We start from the raw sequence: 23,334 nt of genomic DNA, 5'->3' as shown, positions 1-23,334 counted from the left end.
ATTGCGTCTGGACGTAGTCCACACGTCCTGACGCTACCCCAACATCCGCATTTAAATCGGGTTATGCAAGTTAGAGGTAACTCTTTCTATTTATGCTTGTAAACGGGTTATTCTGATCAACTCAGAAACCCGAATACCGACCTTAACCCGATCATAACCCGGATATTGGCTGCATGTAAACGTAGAGACTGACAAAGGCAAGGCCTGCTGAACACTGGGGCCACCCGTCCTTCCAACCATCACCATCAGGCACTGTGGGTTCGGTGTCTTGCCCAAGGACACAACAACAGCATTCTCTGGTCAGAGTCGGAATCGAACCTGCAACCCTCCGATTACTGGAAAAACCGCTCTACCTCCTGAGCACTGCCGTCCCTTACAGCACGTGACTTAACTAACTAAATCTCGATGATCTTTAAAAATTAAATGATGGAATTGGGTTGTAATAAGGATTGAGATGTTAGTCATGCCTATGAAAGTATTCCATATAGGCTGTGCAAAGGGTTCAAAGAGTCATTCTGAGTGTTCATTTTATTGTGCTGGTTGAAGTGAGCTGATAGGACGCTGGCAAAAAAAAAACGTATTTTAGGGGCGGAGCCACATGAGGAATGGCAAAGGCAGGAGTGGGACCAGGTGGAGGACGCGCGCTGGTGTGCTTGGAACCCGTTGATAACTGGTTTCAGATCTAGTTCTTCTTCTTCTTCTCCGCTAAAGTGAAACGGGTGCAGGAGTCAGAAAAATGTAACATGGAAGTCTCTTAGAAAATCCCTACCCCTACTCAGATTCAAACACTCATACCCGAGTATAGTAACGCGAGTAAATGTAATCCGTTATGTTCCACCTCTGGTTTTGTTTATATGAGTATGGAATATGTGAGATGATAGCCATACCATACCGTTTTATTTATAAAAGTGCTTTCAACATGGCATTACAACCAACCAAAGCACTGTCTAAAATAAAACAACAGCACAAAATAGTTACATCATAAAATTAATACAACAAAGAACGGTTACAAACAAACCAAAACAATACAAATATTAAAAGTAGTGAGACCACAGATTTAAGAAGTGAAAACCACAGTGCCATGCTTAATTTCCATCTCCAGTCCCTTCGCTTGCTAATACTAGCCACACAAAATCTAACTAGCAAATATATACATGTTTCTAGACAAAAATAGCAACATAAGATCAAACAATATAGGTTTAAGATAACGGTATATGACAAAAATGCAGCTTTAAATGATGTTCCATATGGCCTACTACATATTGCTTAGCAAATAACAGAATGCTCAAGGCATGAGTTTCATCTTTGTGCAATGACACAGGGTGTGTCAGCCTGCAGCCGGAGGTGTGGATTATAAATATCTCTGAACTTGATCATTTTCCATATCATAAGACACCAAAACACAAGACTTTATCTAAATCCTTTATTAAAGTTCTCTTTTGTGGCTTAGAAAGTTATTTTCTAACTTAACCAGGTATTTACAATCATATTCTGTGTGCCTAAAATATGTTTTAAATCTAAAGTGTTTTAATAATATTGAGTGCTCTACAGTAATGACTAATGAGCTAACTAATGTTCATTTCTATAAGGATTTATTCCAGATCTTAAGTTGCACCAGATTAGTCGATTTGTTGAATTTAATAATGATTTATCAGTAAATTCACACATTAATAATGTAATTATGAATGTTTAACATATTTACTTCACATTGAGGGATAAAACTGTCTACGTGTTTGAGAAAGGAGTGGTGTCTGAGGTGTTTGGCCCACTTTTAACTTGTCAAATTCTGATTTGTCCAAATTGATAAACAATAGTTACTAAAAACAGTTGACACTTCCTCTAAAGTCATTTCTAGCGAGCTGTCCAGTTCGGCCGCCTGGGCCAGTAAACCACAAGGACCCATCTTCAAGGTTAAACCTTTTTTACAAACCTGAAAAGCTGCATCAGATGCAAACCTTGTCTGACCGCCAGCCTTCAGCCTGACGGTATCCCAGACCAGCGGTTCGGTATTCGGGGTGGAACTACGGGCTCCGAATACCACAGAAGTCAACTCCATTGGCTGTCTGTCCGTACTGACTTCTCCGGCCCCTGGATTGCCGAGCCTTCACTACAAGTGTTCGTAGATTTTGCTCAACTGGCGTGGATGGTTTAATTAATTGATAATTTGTTAAACTATACAGTCAGATTCATTTTATCACGATTTTCTAAGACACTCAGTCAGGTTTTGTTAACATAACATCTAAGTTTACATTCCATCGTTTTGTAAAGGGTTAATTTACATCTACTTAAGGAACCATAAGACACGAGATTTCATAGTAAATATGAAATCAATCTTATGGATCTTTGGGTACTTTTAACCAGAAGATTGGAACTTTTTATTGCAGGGATTATGTAACACTTCGTATTAACTGAGAGACAACAGAAGAGAGAGTCACCTTTAAAACGTTTAAGAAGATTTATTTCTAAACAGTTTTAAACAAGACTAAGTCTAAACTCTAAGTGAAAGGATGGATCTTGGTGTGAATGAGTCGTGAGATGGATGGTGTATGTGTGAGTGATGATGTCATCAGAACTCCCGTATCCGGAGAAGCACGTCTGAGTGGGAAGTGATGTTTTGCTCTTAAGCTATGATCGGAATTTCATAAACACATGAGACGCCATTTTGCCGCTCCACACATACCCTTCAGGATGAGACATCCGTACAGATCCAGAATGCCGGGTCCTCTGACCCCCCTTTCGGTACCGGAACCGATGAAACAGCGTCAGCAGTACGACAGACTAGTCTTTGGATTGTCTCCAGGTAAAAAGCGACAGTTGGTTGACAGCGTCAGATGGACCCGGAGGGTCAGTGAGTTCAGCTTTTATTCTGAAAGGAACCGTTGCTTGGTTGGTAAAGTGCAACAGATTTTATCCAGCTTGTTGGTTCTTCGCTTAAAAAGGAAGTCCGGGTGGCCGGGCGGTCCGATACTTCTCTTAGCATGCAGAGAACTGGACTAAGATGGTGTGGGACTGGTTTTATTAATCTGGATGTTTTGATTTGCGGTCGAATCGAAGTTGGCAGATTTATAAACACCACAGAGACTATGCCACGCTTCAGAAAGGAAGGTTCCGATTGGATGAGTAAACAATGTGTCATGCGTTTACATTACGTGTGATCAGAATGTCTAGTGCAGCTAGACTAAAGTCATATTACTCATTAAAGTTTACTAATCATAACATTGTCATTTCACAGATTGGTCAACATCTTATTATTGACTTAACACTTTGATTAGCTTTATTAAAAATATTTATTTGACTAATAGGGCTGTCGTGGTTGAGGAATTACCCCTGCGGTGATTCAGGGTGGCTTAATATTGCGGTATGCGATATTATTGCAGTCCTTTTTTTTATTGCAGTACTATCTAAACATAATGTTTACACATTTAAAAAAGGTTAAAAATTGCCGTGCCTTCTTTTATAACACTTTACTGAATGCAGATCAAAGGGCAGTAACAACACAGATCGCAGTAACGTTTGTTTCTCCGACAGTCGGAGTCCGACTGAACTTAAAAACAACAAAATTCAGGAGAAGGTTAAACTTTTAAATGCAAATTTGGCTGCAGCATCTAACAAATAAGAAACAAGTCCCCATTTTGTTTAGTTGTTTAAAATCAAGCATAAAAAATTACATGTACCGGGCGCGCGCGCGCCGGGGGGAGGGCGCACTATCATTTCACTTTCACACACACGAATGACGTGATTTATAGCTCGGTCACGTCCTTGTTACCCACAAGGAAAACCAGCATGTTAACTACGGTTTGAGAGAGGATCTGAGAGGGGTGGCAACATTTGCAGCAACACTGAAAACCCTCTCGGATGGTGCGCTCGTTGCACTTACCCCAAATTCCACTACCTCCGCTCCCCTCCGCTCCGGTCCGGCCCCGCTCGCTTCCGAACTCAACTTGCGTGCGACTCTGGCGAGCAAAAGGAATCTCTCCCGGTTGTTGCTCCACCATGACAGGGGGGTTTCTTTAGGGTGGATGCATTCCTCCTGCAGGTAGCGAGTGAGCTCCAGCTCGGCTCAAACTCTCTTCGGGACGGTTGCGGAAGCAGTGCTTGTCCGGGACTTCAGCAGGTCTCCGAGCGTTTATTTATTTATTTATTTTTGCCGCTGGTGGCAGCTCTGTCTCGGCCAAGGACTCTGGCTGCGCAGCAGCTGACGTACTGAAAACCAAAGCGCTCCCAAAGGAGCGAAGTAACGTTTCGTTTTGATACCAGTGCAGCCATCCTTCTCAACATGCATCATTGAGTTGAACCAAGTTCAGTAATCGCGGTGGCCCATGATGCAGCGCGGTGGGCTTCTTCATATTGCGATATTTCATTTTTGCGGTTACCGCGACAACCCTATTGACTAATTAAAAGGAAAGAGTCCTTTGTCTTCATTCTTCTCTTGAGCTGGAAAGGAAGCAGTTTAGAAGCAAATGCATGACCTTGAGGCAGTCTCATGCAGATTAGTTCCTGCTGAGGAGAGGGAAAATGACTTTTAGGTGGAAAACAGTCATTTCATTCCGTTACAATTTCATTCATTGTCTCAGTTACCTTGTTTCAACCATCATTCATCATGATGTGTTCTGTCATCATTAGTAGTAGAAATATAGTATTACATTCATTTTCTAAACTAAACTATTAACTTTGCCTCTGTCTCAAATTATTATAAAGGTGTGATTTCCCTTGACTACAAAAAGACCTGGTTTCATCCTAAATCAAATTTCTAAAGATCAATAATATTGATAGTTCATATTTATATGGAGTATGGCATCTTATTGATTAAATGTAACCACTTACATTGCGTTACAGTAGTGATTTGTTTTATTATTAGTAGTGTTTGTTATTTGGCAGAACCTGGCGTTGATCGTCCTGGGAATTGGTGCACTCTTTGCCATTTTCTTCCACCTGGGAATTACGGAAAGGCATGCCCCTGTAGCAGAAGAGGAGGCTGGAGATGAGGAGGACAGAATGAGGAAGAATACTGAAGAGGAGGCGGCTGATGAGGAGCGAAAGCTTTTGTTGCCTGGTCCTTCTAACAGAACTTCATCTCTTCTGCAGTGGAAATGTTGGCTCCAGCAACCTTCTTTCTACCAGGTATACGTCTCCTCTCTAATGAGTAGCCTTGAACTCAAACCCAACCCAAACACACCTCACTTCTACTGCCAGCAGGTCTAAACTGTGTTTCTGTAGGTGGCTTTACTCTACATGTCCACCAGGCTCATAGTGAATCTCTCCCAGACGTACATTTCAATGTACCTCATTAACACTCTTGGCCTGCCCAAGGTAAGCATAAGCTGTTCAGATGTTTGATACGTCTGCAGATATTTCATCTCTGGGTATTTCTGTTTCTCCTCCTGTAGAAATTCATTGCAACAATACCACTGGTGATGTATGTCAGCGGTTTTTTGTCGTCATTCATCATGAAGCCTGTCAGTAAACACATTGGAAAATCTGTAAGTACAGCCTGCTGTAGCACAACAATCTGTCATCACTGTACTGGTCTCAGGTCTGGACCACAACAATGTAATTTTGCCTGAAAACCAGTGTTGCAGCTTTCAGCCTTGTTGCAGTAATGTAATACCTCGATGACTCCAGTAAGATGTGGAAACCGTTGATATCCTCCAGCAGCTTCAGCTACTGGAGCTGCTGCAGCTAAATGTTGGACTGTTTTTCCAGTACTTCATGTAAAAGTTCAGTTCTCGATGAGTAGTGTCGGGGCTGGTATGAAGGACTGGACCCAAATGCAGAGTTCGGCAAAACAAGGCAACAAAAAATGATCAAAAACAGAACTGAGGCCTAGTCCACACGTAGCCGGGTTTTTTTAAAACGAATATCCGCCCCTCCAAAAACTTGCATCCACACCACCTCGTTTAAAAAAAAAACTCTCCACACGTACCCGGATAAATACGTTGTTAAGGACATGCCAGACCTGTAGGCGGCAGTACTTCCCCCGTTCTTAACCTCGTCCTTCGTCTGTGGTCTTCCGCAAGCAGCAGTAATTCCGCTTGCAAACACAAACAAGCAGAAAGCGCTTGGACCATTGATAAAGCGAGCGCAGCTCTGAGGGCTTCCATGCTGTCGGCTAGTGTAAACACAGGTCGCACACGTGATGTCAGCATTTTTTTGTCGCGGAAAGTGACGTTGCGGACCTTAAAACTCCGGTTTTGTCTGTCCACACGCAGACACCCAAAACGGAGAAAACGCAGATCTTCACTTTGGCCGGAGTTTTTAAAAAGATCCGTTTTCGTGTGAAAAAACTCTGTTTTCGTGTGGATGACAGGCCAAAACGTAGAAAAATATCTACGTTTTGGCAGATCCCCGGCTACGTGTGGACAGGGCCTGAGTCAAAGGACCCAGAGATCAGTAGCTTAATGCCTGGCTGGAGCGAGAGAATGAAAACTAACGAACTGGCAACTGAAAGAGAACAGAAGCTGGTTAAATACACACAAGAACAGCTGGGAGAAATCAGAGTGATGAGGAACAGGAAACCGAGCTGAAACAGGAGAGGTGACACCAAAATAAAACAGGAAGTGGGATGGATGAACAGGTCTCACAGCAGGACAACAAGTAGTTCTGTTGGACTGTACAGCATTTCCAGCCAATAGAGCAGTCCCATATAAACAAAAGGTGGAAATGAAGAATAATTTGAGGTTTAACTATTTTCACAGCGCCAACAATGGTTAACAGACAGGTTCTGATTCATGGGCCAAAGGTGGTCCGGTGAGGAAGGGAACAGGAAAATAATGGTTCAATGTTAATAAAGAAGAAGTGGAAACAGCTTTGAAAGTCTTGTTTGTTTGTCGTTTGTTTTTTCCAGCTCACCTACTTTGTGGGCCTGCTGCTAATCATGGCTTTCTCATACTGGGTGCTTGTGGACGACAGGATGGGTCAGCAGATCTACGGGCCCGCTGTGCTGCTGGGGGCCGGCTCAGCCACCATTCTGGTCATATCTCTGGCCATGACAGCTGAGCTCATCTCTGACCAGACGGTGAGATGTGCCTCCTCCTCATCTGTGTTGGTTTGGTTTGCGAGCCAGAGCTGGGCTTTACCCCCCCCCCCCCCCCCCCCCCCCCCATCTGTATTGTGTCTCTTTGCAGCAAAGTGGAGCATTTGTGTATGGAGCCATGAGTTTCACTGATAAGCTGGCCAATGGCATTGCTGTGATGATGATTCAGGCTCTGCATCCCTGCCAGTTAGTACACACACACACACACACACGCACGCACGCACACACACACACACACACACACACACACACAGCAGTTCATCAGGTCCCTGTGTGGGCCCACGGCAGCGTCTGAACCAGATTTCGGCTCGTTAACAAACTTTAGCAAATAATTAAGACGCATTTTCGCCTAATTTATTTATTAACGTAAATAATCCAGTAAGAAATATTCTACACTTACGCCAACAAATTGAAGGGCAGTGAAGAAAGTTTAGAGTCTACAAAATTACATTGATCACATTTTTAAAAGTTTTGTCACGGGGCCCAAAAAATCAGCAGCCGAGCCAGAAACACCTGTGACCAGGAGAAGCCAACCTCAGGATCCTCCCCAAGGCAACCTCATCTCCCAGTAAGGATATCATTGAAACACTGGATTCCATTGATAAAAGGCTTTTGGGATTTGTGGGATGTCTCCACCTTCTACAAGATCTACATAAAGAATTCCAGAATCAGCCAGGAGCAGGTGGAGAGGCTTGCTACTGGGAATGCGTCCCTGAAGGAGTCCGAGTCTTCTCTGACAGGAAATGACTCGGCTCCCTCGGGACGAGAACCTTCATGACATGTAACTGTTTCATTTAGACTACTTCTGACTGTTGATTTTAACTAGTTTTACTATATTATGTGTTGTTTTTACATAAAAACATTTGAACCCTCTGTAGGCAGGCGTTGCAGGTTAAAACCTACCTACTTGTAGGGATGGGTACCTTTGACATTTGAATCGATCCGGTACTAATTCCCGGTACCTAGGAATCAATACCGGTACTTATCGGTACCAATATTCGATAATTTTGAGTGTTTAATATTTTAATTCTCTTTTATAATTAAATATATATTTTTCTCAATATATAACCATATTTGATAAATATCACGATAACTAACATTCAACTGTTTGTATTTTAACGTCGTCCTTGTAGTTTTATAAGCTGATAATTAAACTGAAGCAAACATCTTTACTGTGAACTAAATTTACCGTGTATCTTCATTCCTTTTACCGTCTTTTTTCTTTTGATTTTTCCTACTGGGAAGTTAGAATTTCCGAGGAGAAAGCGAACGCACCATTAGCTGATAACAATGGTGGCAATGGAAGCTAACATATCAAGCTAACGCTATCTTTAACAGTTTATTTAACTGCTGGAGCAGATTAAAACGGAGAAAGCGAATGCACCATTAGTGAAACGGAAGCTAACAAATCAAGCTAACGTTATCTTAAACATTTCATTTACCTACCGGAGCAGATTAAGATGAGGATGTCTCACTTAGATCGTTGTCGCTGGTTTCATCATCACCCAGTTACCCATCACATTTAGTGAAGTGGACCCAAGTGTTAGCGTGCGTTCTTTCTACCATGCTGCTCTGTTTACAACATGCTCGCAGCGACCGACGACATAACGCTCTTGCGCATGCGCAGCTGTCTAGGCAAGTTCTCGTTATGAAGGACGGGTACCGAAACGAGGCACCGTTTCAAATGACGTGAATCGGTGCTCGGTCGGTACTATGGAATTCGGTCGGTACCTTAAAAAGTACCGAATTCGGTACCCATCGCTACCTACCTGGTTACTCCACATACGTATTTCATGAGCATTTTTTAACTCAGAAGTACCCCTGAAGGACTTAGGTGTTCGTCCTTTTATCAAAACTTATTTTGAGCCTGAGAGGGTTAAGCATTTGTCAGAAACTTGGTGTGATTGCTTGTCGTTGCCCATCTTGACCAGGTCCCCCTTGTAAAAGAGCTTTTTAATCTCTGGGATTTAATAAATAAAAAAAATACTTGAAATGGGTTTTGGAGCTTCAGGCCCACAGCATGAGAGACAACCTGGTGTTTGCAGGCCTGCCGGAGCAGACGGGAAGGCAGCTGGACTTCCTCCAAACCCACATGAAGATACCTGAAGAAACGGTTAAAAACGTTACCTTTCACCGGCTCCATCGCATCGGAGCCAGACGAGTGGACAGCAGAAGACCCCAACCCATTGTGGCTAAATTCGAGCACGTCAAGCAGAAGCACCTGGTGAAAGGACGTGGGAGAGAACCTAAAGGAAAAGACTTGAGCGTGAATGACCTGTTCCCGCTGCGTAAACACGACGCCATCACCAGGGACAAGCTCCATGTTAACAAGTTCTACAAGGAGCAAGGAGTGACGGGCTGGCTCTTGTAGCCCAACATTAGGTCACGCATTTTTTATTCTAATCTGAGTTCACTTGGTTTCAGCATGTCAGCTGCTAGACCAGTGTTTAGATGATGAGATGCTCACCTGTTTCCTCACACCCTCAACACCGTTACTTTTTTTCTCTTTCTTCTTTTTTAACCTTTTTTATTCTTTCTTTTCCTGCATTTATTTCTCTGCTTCTGGAACTTTACATCTGCATGGCACAATCACGCAATTTTCCAACACTCTCAGTGCACACAGTCACACACACATAAATATAGAACATATACACACACACACACGGTCACACACTCACTTATAATTCACATTTTTAGCCAGACAACCACAAGCACTATTGGGTACCGTAAATCCTCTAATACAGGCCCGGGCCTGTATTTGACTCAAGCTCATCAAGCTCCAGGCCTTTATTGGAAGGAGGGCCAGTATTAGAGGCAGGCCTCTATTTCTATTTGAGCAAAATGAACTAATGGTTCGCTGGAGTTTTTGACAATTAAAATTGCGTCCACATTTTCAAAGTTAAACACATTTCTTTTAACAACGGTAGTTTCTGCTTCAGCCCTCTCCCCCCTCCCCCTGCTTCAGCCCTCTCCCCCCTCCCCCTGCGCAGCGGCCGCAAACTCACTGATGCGCCTGCAGCCTCTTGGAGTTCCTGCTGCTCTAAACATTAAAATTATTATTTCATTTTCTATTCCTCACTTCTGATTACCTTCAGTGGTGTCTGTTTGTTGCAACCAGCAGGTACAAAAACTAACTTGTTTTTATTTGACTATTTTTCTGTCCTGCCTGTTTATTATCTTCCTGCATCTCCTCTCAATCCTAAAGAGAAACTGCTACATGGGTTCATATATATTCACCTCATGAGTTACCTTTGAACTGCAGCTCTAAAAGATCTACCGACCGCAAAAACAGCGGATCTCAGGCCCTGTCCACACGTAGCCGGGGATCTGCCAAAACGTAGATATTTTTCTACGTTTTGGACTGTCATCCACACGAAAACGGATCTTTTTAAAAACTCCGGCCAAAGTGAAGATCTGCGTTTTCTCCGTTTTGGGTGTCTGCGTGTGGACAGACAAAACCGGAGTTTTAAGGTCCGCAACGTCACTTTCCGCGACAAAAAAATGCTGACATCACGTGTGCGACCTGTGTTTACACTAGCCGACAGCATGGATGCCCTCAGAGCTGCGCTCACTTCATCAATTGTCCAAGCGCTTTTTGCTTGTTTTTGCAAGCAGAATTACTGCTCCTTGCGGAAGACCACAGACGAAGGACGAGGTTAAGAACGGGGGAAGTACTGCCGCCTACAGGTCTGGCATGTCCTTAACAACGTATTTATCCGGGTACGTGTGGACATTTTTTTTAAAGAGGTGGTGTGGATGCAAGTTTTTGGAGGGGCGGATATTTTTTTTTTTTTTTTTAAAACCCGGCTACGTGTGGACTAGGCCTCAGGCTCAGGGGGAGAGAGGTCCAGAGTCTGGGGGCCACAGCAGCAGATGATCCATCACCTTTGGTTTTTAGCCTGGTGCTGCACAACCAGTAGGCTTTGGTCACTTGAACTCAGGGACCTGCTGAGGGTGTAGGGATTGAGAAGATCATCAATGTATGATGGTGCTGGTCCATGTAAGGCCCTATAGACCAGAACCAGGATCTTGAAATGAACCCTGAAGTGTAAGCTGACCAAGAGAGTCTCTGACTTTGGGAACCAGCTTATCTGGGGCACAGATGAGGATCTTAGTCATATCTTCATTCAGCTGAAGAAAGCTCCCACCATCCAGGTTCTGATAGAGTCTAAGCAGGTGTGTAACAGCTGCAGCTTAGACATCTCATGGGGCTTAAAGGAGATGTACAGTTGGATGTCATCTGCATAAAGATGGTAGGAGATTCCTTTGAAGGAGCTCCTGAAGAGGAAGAGGAAGAGGAAGCAGATAGAGGAGGAAGAGCAGAGGCCCCAGCACAGAACCTTGTGGGACACCATGGGTAAGGGAGGTGGTGGAGGACCTAAACTTGGAGACGGCCACAGAAAAGGAGCGCTCAGAGAGATAAGAGGAGAACCACTCCAGAGCAGATCCTGATAGGCCGACCCAGTCTCTCAGCCTCTCCAGTAGCAGGTGATGGTCAACAGTGTCAAAGGCTGCAGTCAGGTCCAGCAGGACCAGAACAGAACAGTCCCCTGCATCACTGTGAGTCAGAAGGTCATTAGAGACCCTAAGAAGAGCTGTTTCAGTAGAATGAGCTCTTCCTGACTGGAAACCAGGAAACTAGAAAATTTTGAGAGGACATTATAGTTGAATCTAAAATGCTCTGAGAGTAAAACTGTACGGCTTTTTTTCAGCACTCGGACATCAATTCTAATTGCTTTACAGCTGGACAGGGCCCAGAGGGGGAAAAAGAGGATTGCTAATAAATTGCACGTGGGAAACCGCTGCTGGCTGATTCTAATCGCATCTTACTAGAAGGAACGCGTGAGAGTCGGTCAGTCAGGCCCGTAGGTGGGTGTGTTGGGTTGGACCACAGGAAAGAAGTGTCAGCAAACAGGTGGACTCCACACGAACAATGTAATGTAATTCTCCTGCCAGGGCCAGATTGAGCGGACCAGAGTTTAAACGTGCTAATTGCTGCAGACTTTTTAAACCAAAAACTGGATGGCAACAGAGAACTGTGTTACGCCTGCTCCATCTGAGCCGGTGAGGAGGAAGAAAAGCTGCAGTGTGCACGTTTTTGATGTGTGAGGAGCACACCTTCCACATGGTCACAGCTTCAGCGGCAGGACTGCATTAAGCCCAGAAACCATTCATGTGCTAATCAAATGAACGTGTTTTAGAGCTCAGCATCAGCATTGTTGCCACACGATGCCAGATGTCTCCATACTTCTGTGTGTTTGTTAGTACGGTGGTGTGCTGTCCAGCCTGTGTCTGGTTCTATCACTACATCATGGTCTTCGTAACCGGAGGAGTGGCGATTTTTGCAGCGTTGGCGCTCTGCTCCATCCTCATCTGGCCGATCCGGATCAGACCACGTGAGTCCCACGGATAAATAATTACCATGTCCCTCTGTAGTCGGTGCAGACTCGGAATCCTGTGTTTCTGTTTCTAGGTGATCTCCAAGTTGTAGCGGATACAACCAGAGTCAACTGACACGTTCCATGTTTTAGCAACAGAGCAGAGAAACACAAAGGTGTTTGCTTCGGACATTACAGAGAAAAGTGAGGACCTATTGTTGTTCCTCGCTGGTGTATTTTCTTATGGTGTTTTTGCCGCTTCTGTCTTTTTCTTTTTCATTCACATTTATTGATCTTAATTGCTCTTTTCTCCCATTTTTTACTTTGATCTTTTTTGATCATTTTTTAAATATGCGTTGTGTTCTTGTGAAGCACCAAATGATTGCTATACAAAAATTGTTCCTTCTTTTCTTCAGCTTTGGAAAGTGTCACGTTGCGAGTTAGGAGGAGGTTAGGAGCCAAGATGCAGAAAACACCAGATGACTCGAGGCAGGAGCGGTTTAAAAGTAAAATCCTTTTAATAGGATGAGGAACCAAAAACCCAAAAGGGCAGGAAGCCAAAAACCAAAGTCCTGAAACCCAGGAGAATGAAAGCTCACATAGAGCACAAAACCTAGAGACGAGGCACGAAACAACACTGACACAAAACAATGGACCTACAGGAGATTGAGACACAGACAGGGCTTTATACACTGGGGAGGATGAGAGGGAGATGACCTGCAGGTGTGTGGGGAGAGCGACCAGGTGAACAGAGTTACTAATTAGGGAGGGAACAAACATGACCAAAGAATAAAAACTAAAGACAAGAAGAGCAGGAACATAACTAATAATCTAAGGAGGGGGAAAAAAACCTCAAACGCTGATGGGAAGAAACACACTAGAGAGACTAATAACATGAACAGCTGTAGCTAAGGAAAATGACCTAAGAATAAACCTAAAGACCAGAAGGGCAGCAAACATAACTAATATTCTAAGGGGGAAGCTGAAACTAGAGAAAAAACACTACAGAAAGAAAAACTACAGGGGCGTGACTAAAAGGGGGCCAAGGGAGCACAGGACCTGGGAGGGGGATGCCTGAGTAGGGAAACCTAGAGGACTGAAGATCTGGGGGCAAATGGGGAACACCAGGAGACACATGAGGAAGACGCAGAACAAGGACACATGAGGGCGCTAGGAGACACAAAAGGAGAACCTAGAGAGGGATGGAGAACACAAGGAGAAACATGAGGGGAGACGCAGACTATGACAGAAAGTGCAGGAAGAAAGTGAGGAAATTCAATGGCACTAGACTGTCAGTTAAAACTCAAGAACAGGAAACTATGTTTTCTTAGAAAATCCATTTTCTTGTGTACTGTTTTTGTCTGATTTTGTTTTGTGGACACTACAATGTCTCCCAGGGGCGGATTTAGGACTGAAGAAGATCCGGGGCTTAACACACACACACACACGCACGCGCGCACACACTCACGCGCTCACACACAGATGTGACGCCCACTAGTCAACATCTTAAATATTTGTCTTGTACCACATAATTTTTAATCTGAAGCTACATATTAAGCATATTCAGGGCAGAGTATTGTTCCTGTTAGTGTTTAGTGTGAGATGATAGTAAATATTCCCTTTCTTTCTCCAACAACTTTACCTGATAAGCTAACTTTAGGCAAACCAGCAGCACAACAAATATTTTCAAATAAGACTCACAAACCTGAGTCAACACCAGTTTCATCAAAGCTGGGGTTCTGTCGCCGTACTTTTGGTCTAAAAAACCTCCTTATGTCCATCTTCACTCATGCGTTTCAGGCAGAGAGTGTAGAAGAAGCCGGCTGCTGAAGGGCTTCTTCTTCAGTGGTGGAGGCTCAGGCAGGCTGTATACAAACTACTGCCAGCTGCTCCCTCTCTGTTGGACTTTGGTACTGCATTTTACTTCCATGATTTAGATCCGGGGCTTTTCATAAAACATCCGGGGCTTCAGCCCAAGTAGCCGGGCCTAACGCCGCCCCTGATGTTTCTGTTAGTTTATCACAGAACAGTGGGAAATAAACTAGAGTTGCAAACTTTATTTAAAAAACTGGAGCAAACCAACCAACCAACAGCTGAAAGGATGCCAGAGAAGACTTCGTAACAGCCGATCTGCTTCCATTCCTGTGCTGACTGGCTGGGTTCTGCACCACAGAACCTAATGAACAGAGCAGAACCCCGTCGCTTGAAAGACTTCTCATTGCTCCTTGTTTCTCTTTGCATTTTTCAGACAATTAAGTTTGATTTTTCTTTATTTAAATCACATGCACTCACATTTGATATTAGAAAATTAAAATGTGTGTTTTAGTCATTTTAAAAGAGATTAATTCTCTAATCTCAAAATTTGCTTGTTCAAATGATATAAATCTTGCTAGTCACACCAGTGCTGGTACTGCTGTGTGACTAGCAATGGCTCTAAGGCTTTTTTACACAGAGTGCAGAATGGATGCGAGTCCGTTTCTGTACGGCTTCAGCGGACCAAAGATCAGAGTCCATTCTGAGCATTCACAATAGCTGCAGTGCAGTGCGGATGCAGATGCATGGCTCTGGAAAGTTTCCACATGGAGTGGATTTTTTCCAGATGCTGCACACAAATTGATGAAATGAAAGCTAGACAGGAAGTGAGGCACTAAGCGCGCTGTGCGTTTCCACTAGGAGTCTTCTGCTGTATTTCATCATAAAACCTTTGGGATTTTAAGGGAAGTTCACACTATATTTACAGGTATATTTTTAAATGTATAATGTTGAATTTTTAATTATTTGGTGCTGTTGTGGGAGCAGATATCCAGAGACGTTCAGCACATGAACTGCAGTCAGTGTGAATAACAGACTGCCCGGAAGCCATGCAGAAGCCCGACCTGCTCTGTTCACGTTCAGTGTGGAACGGGCTACAACTGTGACCTCAGTGAGAGTCTGAATCAGTTCCATTCTGGAATTATGTGTGATTTGTGTTGGAATATTCTGTTTAAATAAAGGAATAAAATACAGATGAATGTGTCCCGATGGTTCTGACGTGTCTACTTGACCCATATCAGTTCAGCTGTTGCAGACAGCAGCGGGTCAAAACAAAAACAAAGTTATTTCAGATTTTGAATCAAGTACTAATCTTCCATAAACAGCCAATATTTTAAGCTGCGTCTTGTGCGTTTCCGTTTCAGTTAGAATGAAGATATTTGTACGCAGTTTTTTTCTGAATCTTTCTGATTTTTAATGGAAGTGAAGAGCAAACGGGAGCTGAGTCGAGAGAAGAAACTCCTCCTAGTCCACTTTTTCTCTGAGCCAACATCTAGCAGCTAATGCTGACTCTGCACAAACCAAACAGTTAAGAATTAACATGTCGACTAGCTTGCAGTCAGCTGATTGTGTTAAATGAGCAGGGACCTCATTCATTAAGTTGCCTTTGCACAAAACACTCATTTATACACATACACACACACACACACACACACACACACACACACACACACACACACACACACACGCTGTTATCTGAATGAGAACCTTAACAAATGTATTCTTTTAAAGATATCTCATTACGTATATATTACACCAATTTGTGGGAATGTTTGGATGGAAGCAGACAGAGTCTAGGAGAGTCTCCTCATTGCTAGCTTGAACAAATACTTTAAAGATCCTGTATCGGGCATATAGGCAGGGCCGTTTCTAGCATTGCAGGGGGCTTATGCAGGATTTTGTCTTCCCCCCCCCCCCCCCCCCTATTTTGACAAACTGCAGTTGAACGATGGCCTACCCTAAGCTGGGCGGACACTGTGTGACTTTTTCACTCGTAGCACTCAGCTTCAGCTCAAACTGTACGACTTCCTCGCAGGGCAGATCTCACGAGTCAAGAACAACTTTCAAAAAATAAACATGCTGGAAAAGAGTGAACAGCAAGGTTTTCATGTACTTTTTTTGTTTTTAGGACGAAATATAGATAAAAACATCACAAGCATGACATTATTCCATTACATAATTTTCCCGTAAAAGTCGACCACAAATAGTGTGAAGATTGCCTGAAGTGAGACCTCCCGAGACGGGGGATCAGGTTTCAGAGGAGCAGAATTTCTCACACCACCTGTCCCGCAGTGCATCTCGGTAGGGGTGAGGAGACACCGCACTCGTTCTCAAATTCGGGGAAAAGAAAAACGGATTACAAGCCCTCATTCTGAGCACTCCTTGGTTTTGGACAGACTTCCTCACGGTGCTGTGACGTCACTGGTCTTAAAACTCACCTCATTAGCGCGCATCCCCAGAATCTGGACATGTATTTGGTTGTTGCCAGAGCTGGTCGGATCTTGTGGATTTGAAGCGGAGTGATCATTCCTGTCTCTCTAAACGATCTTCGATCAACACCGACCAATCACGTTACGCATTTCCAACGTTTTGCAGGAAGTAAACACGTCTTCTGTATGCTACTTAGTTAGCATACAGCTTTAGTTAGCATACAGCTTTACATGTTTACTTGGCAGCAAATGTACCAGTTGTCACTAGTTAGTTATGTTAGAGCTGGTTAGTTAACTACCTGTCAACTTCCTGAGATAAGTCACGTGGAATGCTAACAGCAGCTCCGCTTCGTGAGCTCCTAGAAGTTAGTTTTGCTGGTGAGTTTTCTGGAATAGCTGCGTATTTTGTGCTTTATTAAACGCAGTAACCGTGAACATGTACGTATTTGTGCAGAGATGTGGGAGCGGTGTGGTTGTCCATTAATGACATAAACTTGCTGTTTCTCAGCGGGGTCAGAATGAAGACGAGTAGGTCCTATAAGCTGGTGCTGCACAAGAAGGGCTTTGGTGGCAGCGGTAAGAACTTCCACGGCTTTGGCTCCACGTCTGACCTTATCATGAGAAGCTCCAAGAGCTGTCGCGTACACTTCATAGGGCTTTCTCTTCCAACAGATGACGAGCTGGTTGTCAACCCTAAAGTCTTCCCTCATGTCAGCTTGGGGGATATAATAGAAATCGCGCACCCAACAGATGAATACAGGCGAGTGCACAAGGCTTAAACAACGTCATCCTCTCTGCTGTGCCTTTGCTCTGATCTTTTGTATTTGTACATCCACAGTCCTCTTCTGCTGCAAGTGAAGAGCCTAAAGGAGGATCTTCAGAAAGGTAAACAAACAAACAAACAAACCTCTCACTAGTCCCACAGAGATTTAGGACTGAATGTTTCAGCTGAAATCCAGACTCATCAGACCAAAGAAAGAGGTTTTCAGCCTCCTCTGGTTCAGTTCTGGTGACCCTGTGGAAACTGTAGCCTCGGTTTCCTGTTCCTAGCTCACAGGAGTGAAAACCCGGTGTGGTCTTCTGCTGCTGGAGTCCATCTGGAGCAGCTGGTGTTGTTCTGCAGACCCTGGTTGGAACCATTCTCTGTAAACTCCTGATTGTGGGCTCAAATCCCAGTAGATCAGACAAGTGAAGCAGCACCAACAACCGTATCACATTCTCTGTTCAGCGGTTCTCTTCAGCTTCATCTAGATCAGGGTTGTCAAACTCATTTTCACTGAGAACCACGTCAGCATTATGGTTGCCCTCAAAGGGCCGGGAGTAACTGGAAGGCTGCATGTATGTCTCAGTATTTCATAATTCACGAAACAATAACTGTACATTTTTGCTATTACAGCATTCCTTTCAGATGAGGTAAAAAACAGTCAAAGTCCCATTAGTCATCATCACACGCTGGTGAAATGACATTTCTGCATTTGACCCACCCCGGTGTGAAGTGGTGAGCTCTGGTGGTTTAACCCCCCCAGGCCAACCCCTTAAAGCTGAGTCAGTGCGGTTGCATGCTCCCTGACCGACAAGTTCACCCAGGTTGACCTTATTGGATAACCTGGGAGTTCGGGGTTTCCCCCAGTACTTTATAGTAGGGCTGCAACTAACGATTATTTTCATAATCGATTAATCTGTCGATTATTTTTTCGATTAATCGATTAATCGGTTCATTATTGTTTAGCTATTTAACCTATACAAGTGATGGATGCATTTCAGTTAAGAAAAAAAATATAAGAAAAGTGTGCAGTTGACTGCAATCTATTTTATTGCACATGAACAGTCAGCAGTATAAAATGAGCTAAACAGTGCAAAATATCAGTCCAGAATAATTTTTTAGCATTAGCTGGAAGCCTGCTCCTTCCACCATGGGTAGTGGCCTCATGTCTTTTACCAGCATGTTTAGAATAGAGTTTGTAAGTGGTATGAATTGCTGGGGGGTGAGTGTCTTGTTCCCCATGTAGTTGTCCATCGTTGCTTGTTTTTTCTGCATAAGAAACACAAATAGACTGAAATAAGTACACATATAAAATAAAGCAGCACACACACTACAACACTAAATCAATATTATATTATTTGAATTAATTAACAATATACAGTGATCATTCATTTCGAGGGTTACGTTCTACAAAATAGCCCGCAACAGGAGATATTCAGAAAAAAAATAATATTTTTTTTTAACTATTAAAAAGCTCTAAGTAAGAAGCTCATGAGGTTTTTACTTTGAGTCGGGAGTGTTTAAATTAGCTACAGAAATGTGAAAAATGATTATTTTGTGTAATACTGTTTAAGAAACATGATAAAAATGTGTTGTGAAGCGTTTTACAGCGTTAGATAGTAAAACAGCCTTTTAATAGTAAAAAAAATGACTTTCTGAATTTCTCCTGTATTTAAAAATTGAAAGCGTACAACTATGCCGCGTTATATTCACCTGGACACAGCTCGTCTGTATATTTTTCTCCGCGGAGTTGTCCTTTTATGAATGAGGAACATAGTTATGGGTTTGTGCCATTTTTCTCTTAACGAGAACATTCTTACAAACAGACGTGCTAAATTTGGCAAGCGCATGATTCACAACACGGAGGAGATTCACGATTGCATCTAGTCAATCAGAAGTAGAACACCGTAGACTGACGCGGCAAAAAAAACATGTTTAACATCCACTATAACGAACTCAGCTAAAACACTAAGTCCAGCTTGTTTATTTTCTGTTACTTACCGGGCTGGCTCTTCCAAATGACGGCTCACTTGACCGCGGTGCTCTTCCTCTGCTGCATCAGCCCCCCCATGTTTTCGTCTCAAATGTTCACTTAGGGACGTCGTGCTTCCGTGCCATGCTAGATGGTTTTTGCATATTTTGCAGGTCACCCGTCTTTTCAAGGCATCTAGAGTGAAGTCCGGGGTTTCTCTTCAGTTTTGTCGCTTCTATTTTTCTTCCGTATTTCTTCTTGTTCCGCCATCTCTCACAGCAAGATGAGCGTCAGTAACGTGATACGTCATGAAAATCGAGGGCACTCATTGGCTCATTTCTTCTTCTACGGCTCCACTGGTAGATCAGTGGCTCATTACTGCCACACACTGGCGGCAAATTTAACAGATTGTAACCGATGTCAGATTGTGGTAAAAATAGACTTTATGCGGTAAAATATGATTATTAAACAACTAATCGATGACTAAAAAAGTTGTTAACTATTTTAATAATCGATTATAATCGATTAAATCGATTAGTTGTTTCAGCTCTACTTTATAGGCCTGGCGGGCTGCCAGACCTTGCTTAGACCCCCACCAGGCCAAGCGTCCACCCCCCTCCCCCGCAGTCACGGACGACGCACGGTAGCGGAATGAGCCCCGCGCTCCTCCTCCGCTGACACCGGCACATTACATGCGAATTAGAAACCAGCCTTTTAAGATACTTCGTTCCACGCTGGTACAAAAAGTGACGACATTTCATGTCGGCATTTTCCCGGTTAGCTTATAGCAACACAAGCAGTAAACCGAGACTGGCAGGAGTAAAGCAGACAGAATTTGAACAGGATACACACAATGACTGAAGGAATGTACAACAAGGCTGCAGTACAGCTTGTTTGGTACGTACTGTCCTGTTTTATGGTGTTACACGGGTTGCTTTGTGACGATGGTCTTGTCAAAAGATGGCATCCGCGGTCTCGTCACTTCTGTAACGTGAGCGTCCTACTGGTTTATCTCAGCTGAGCCCTTTACATGCAGAATGTATTCAGATTGCTACATCTGGGTGCTCCAGCTCGACTTGAAACAGTTCACCTTTAGCCAGACTAACACGTTTACATGCATTTAGAAAAACAACGACTCATTGTAGGGTAATAGAACTTGTGATCGTGGTGTGGTGTACGATTTATTATTTTGGTCCATGTTTTCCTCCCTTTAAACATTTTCTATAGTCTTACTTCCTTTTGATGTTTACATTGAAAAACAACATTACTTTCAGAAGTGAAGATAAAAGCTTTTTTAAAGCTGCTTCTTTCTCTTATTGGAGCCACTAGGACAGGGGTCGGCAACCCAAAATGTTGAAAGAGCCATGTTGGACCAAAAAAACAAATATGTCTGGAGCCGCAAAAAATTAAAAGCCTTATATAAGCCTTATAATGAAGGTAACACATGCTGTATGTATCTATATTAGCCTACTATCAAAATGATTGGCTACAAATGCATAATGAGCCTTGATGATTAAATGTTGATTTTCCCTGTAGCGCATCCTGTAGAGAATGACGCACCACGTGACTACTCTGTTGTACGATGCCGCCTCAAGTTTAACTTCATTACAGTATTAATGAATCATGTTTCATTGCTTTGATGAAATTAAAGAAATGCAATAAAGAAATCCGATTTTTGATGTCATTTTTATTTTTAGGATTCGAAAAAACAACAAAATGGAACGTGCATGACATGCCCCTCATCGGGGCAACAAACAGTGCAATAAAACGCAGCCTGCATTTATAAAAACCACTCCTTCATGTAGTCACCGTCTGTGAACGGTTTCCCACGCTTTATTATCTCCCGGGTTGCAACAAAACTTGCAGCAGTAGTGGAGTTTGGAGATGCAATCCACTTCTTAAATCTATTTTTGTGCTCCTCTAATTTCTCAAGAAGTAATGCAATCACACTTTTTCTCTCACTCCCAACTGGATACTCGGCTGCAAATGTAGCACGCCTTCCCTGGAAATGTCTTTCCACATTACTCTTTTTGTTATTTGACAACTTCTCGTTACAGAGCAAACATTCAGGCAATCCTTCCGCATTGGCAATGAATGCAAATGATTCGGTCCAAGAAACGTTGAATCCTCTGTTCTCCTCAGTTATTTTTCTCTTTTTCCCTTTGGGATCCATGGCCCATCACACAGCCGCCGATTAGTTTACAACAGCCACCTGCCTGGCATCCCGCCCGGCTGATAGAAACGTGTGTCGCAGGCTATGACGCAAATCTTCGTTGACAGAAATGTTGAAATTTAATGTTTTTCTACACATTTTTACAGCACTGAAAAACGTTAAGAATGTTTGAGTCATGTTTGTCCTACAGAAACTATATTAAAACAAAAAATGTATTTCCTTCCGCCATCTTTTTCCATTTTCAAACATTTTTGAAAACGCTCCAGGGAGCCACTAGAGAGCGCTAAAGAGCCGCATGCGGCTCTAGAGCCGTGGATTGCCGACCCCCGCACTAGGATAACGCCATTTCATGTTTTGACTACCGCTTCAAGTTTGTTACGAACGCTCCCGCCTCTCTTCTTCTGCTTTCTCTTCTTCTTCTTATTTGTGGTCTTACGGCACTTGGCAAACAACGATTTGTTGCATTACCACCAACAACTGGATTGGGGTGGAATGACTACCATTCGTTTCCTGTTTGTGCATTAGCATCTTAAAGGAATAGTCCATTGTGACATTAACAGAGGGGTGCCGGCGGTCAGGGCTAGGGGCCCACCAACATAAGGGGGGATCCTGAGACGCTCCTGCCTGACATATTTATTTTATTCACGGAAAAAAATCAAGCTAGTGATTTCTCTTGGCGTCCATTTTATACATTCAAACAGCACAGCACTCTATTTAAACTACTTACATGTAAATCTATGTTATTTGTCCATCCATCCATCCATTTTCATCCGCTTATCCGGAGTCGGGTTGCGGGGGCAGTAGCATCGAGAGGTCCAGACTTCCCTCTCCCCAGCCACTTGGGCCAGCTCCTCCGGGGAAATCCCAAGGGGTTCCCCGACCAGGTCCGGTAAGAAGTCCGCTCCGACAGCTTCTGGCGTTTTTAAAAAGTATCCCAGAGGCACGGTAAGGGTCGGAGATGTTTAGTCTATTTAATTTCTGACTATATAAAACGATTTCTTCGGTTTTAAAGTGTGAAGTAAACGCAGACGAAGTAAAATCCAAGCTGATCCCGTTCAATTTGTTTACCTTTGTTGCCTGCCAACATGGCGTTTACTCTCTGAGAGTCACGTGACGTCCGGAGCTCTATGGGAGTTGTAGTTTATCTGTTGAAGCTCCGCCCTCTTGGTCTGCCAGACAGCACCTCCTTTTGGTGCATCTTTCAAACGGGACTTGTAGGTTGTGACTTGCTCTTTAAGCTGTTGAAGAGGTGAATTGAAAAAGTAATTGATCTTTACTAATTCAGACATGTCTGTATTTGAGCCAGGGAAACGGCTTGCCAGTTTTCTTTTTTCCTTAAAATGATGGACATCTTTGTCTTTTTCAGAGACTATCAGTGTGGATCAGACTGTAGCTCAAGCTTTCAAGCTCCGCGCTTATCAGGATGTTATAGTAAACATTGTTGACCCTAAGGTACGTTCATGCTGGAACATATTCACATTTTCTTTTTGCTAGTGGAACAAGATGTTGATATTCTAGATTTTACCCCCTTAAAGGATGTAACACTAGACCTGGTGGAGCTGACATTTAAAGACCAGTACATTGGCAGAGGAGACATGTGGAGGCTGAAGAAGAGTTTGGTAGGTTGTTTGTAAGCTTTTCTCAGTGCAAAACTGTATGGGAAACAATGTGAAATGTTGGTTTTTGTGTTCCAGGTGAGCACGTGTGCATATGTAACCCAGAAGGTGGAGTTTGCAGGAATCAGGTACTTTGATGCTAAATGTTCTTTTGATTT

At 43.3% G+C, this 23,334-nt stretch overlaps 2 protein-coding genes across 8 annotated transcripts in view; both read left to right on the top strand.

Moving 5' to 3' along the window:
• Positions 1-12,725, top strand: part of mfsd12a (major facilitator superfamily domain containing 12a) — a 39,066-nt gene extending 26,341 nt beyond the window's left edge. The window contains exons 5-11 of one of the 2 annotated variants that reach the window (XM_054751643.2): positions 4,879-5,121; positions 5,218-5,310; positions 5,388-5,480; positions 6,845-7,015; positions 7,125-7,219; positions 12,299-12,429; positions 12,507-12,725. In XM_054751643.2, coding sequence (XP_054607618.2) covers positions 4,879-5,121; positions 5,218-5,310; positions 5,388-5,480; positions 6,845-7,015; positions 7,125-7,219; positions 12,299-12,429; positions 12,507-12,547 — 867 coding nt within the window. In that variant the 3' untranslated portion in view covers positions 12,548-12,725. Of the gene's footprint in view, positions 1-4,878; positions 5,122-5,217; positions 5,311-5,387; positions 5,481-6,844; positions 7,016-7,124; positions 7,220-9,078; positions 9,292-12,298; positions 12,430-12,506 lie in introns of those variants that run through there. The other variant, XM_070541809.1, reaches the window with a different exon arrangement.
• Positions 12,726-16,820: 4,095 nt separating this feature from the next.
• Positions 16,821-23,334, top strand: part of depdc5 (DEP domain containing 5, GATOR1 subcomplex subunit) — a 119,465-nt gene continuing 112,951 nt past the window's right edge. For 5 of the 6 annotated variants that reach the window (XM_070541806.1, XM_070541807.1, XM_070541805.1 and 2 more), the window contains exons 1-7: positions 16,821-17,030; positions 17,161-17,228; positions 17,325-17,412; positions 17,491-17,537; positions 22,927-23,012; positions 23,096-23,179; positions 23,255-23,304. In XM_070541806.1, coding sequence (XP_070397907.1) covers positions 17,171-17,228; positions 17,325-17,412; positions 17,491-17,537; positions 22,927-23,012; positions 23,096-23,179; positions 23,255-23,304 — 413 coding nt within the window. In that variant the 5' untranslated portion in view covers positions 16,821-17,030; positions 17,161-17,170. Of the gene's footprint in view, positions 17,031-17,106; positions 17,229-17,324; positions 17,413-17,490; positions 17,538-22,926; positions 23,013-23,095; positions 23,180-23,254; positions 23,305-23,334 lie in introns of all 6 variants that reach the window. The other variant, XM_070541804.1, reaches the window with a different exon arrangement.

This window comes from Nothobranchius furzeri, chromosome 11, assembly GCF_043380555.1.
Source record: "Nothobranchius furzeri strain GRZ-AD chromosome 11, NfurGRZ-RIMD1, whole genome shotgun sequence".
NCBI classification, from domain to species: Eukaryota; Metazoa; Chordata; class Actinopteri; order Cyprinodontiformes; family Nothobranchiidae; genus Nothobranchius; species Nothobranchius furzeri.
The sequence above is the reverse complement of the archived record's forward strand: the minus strand, read 5'-3'. Positions and strand labels throughout refer to the sequence as shown.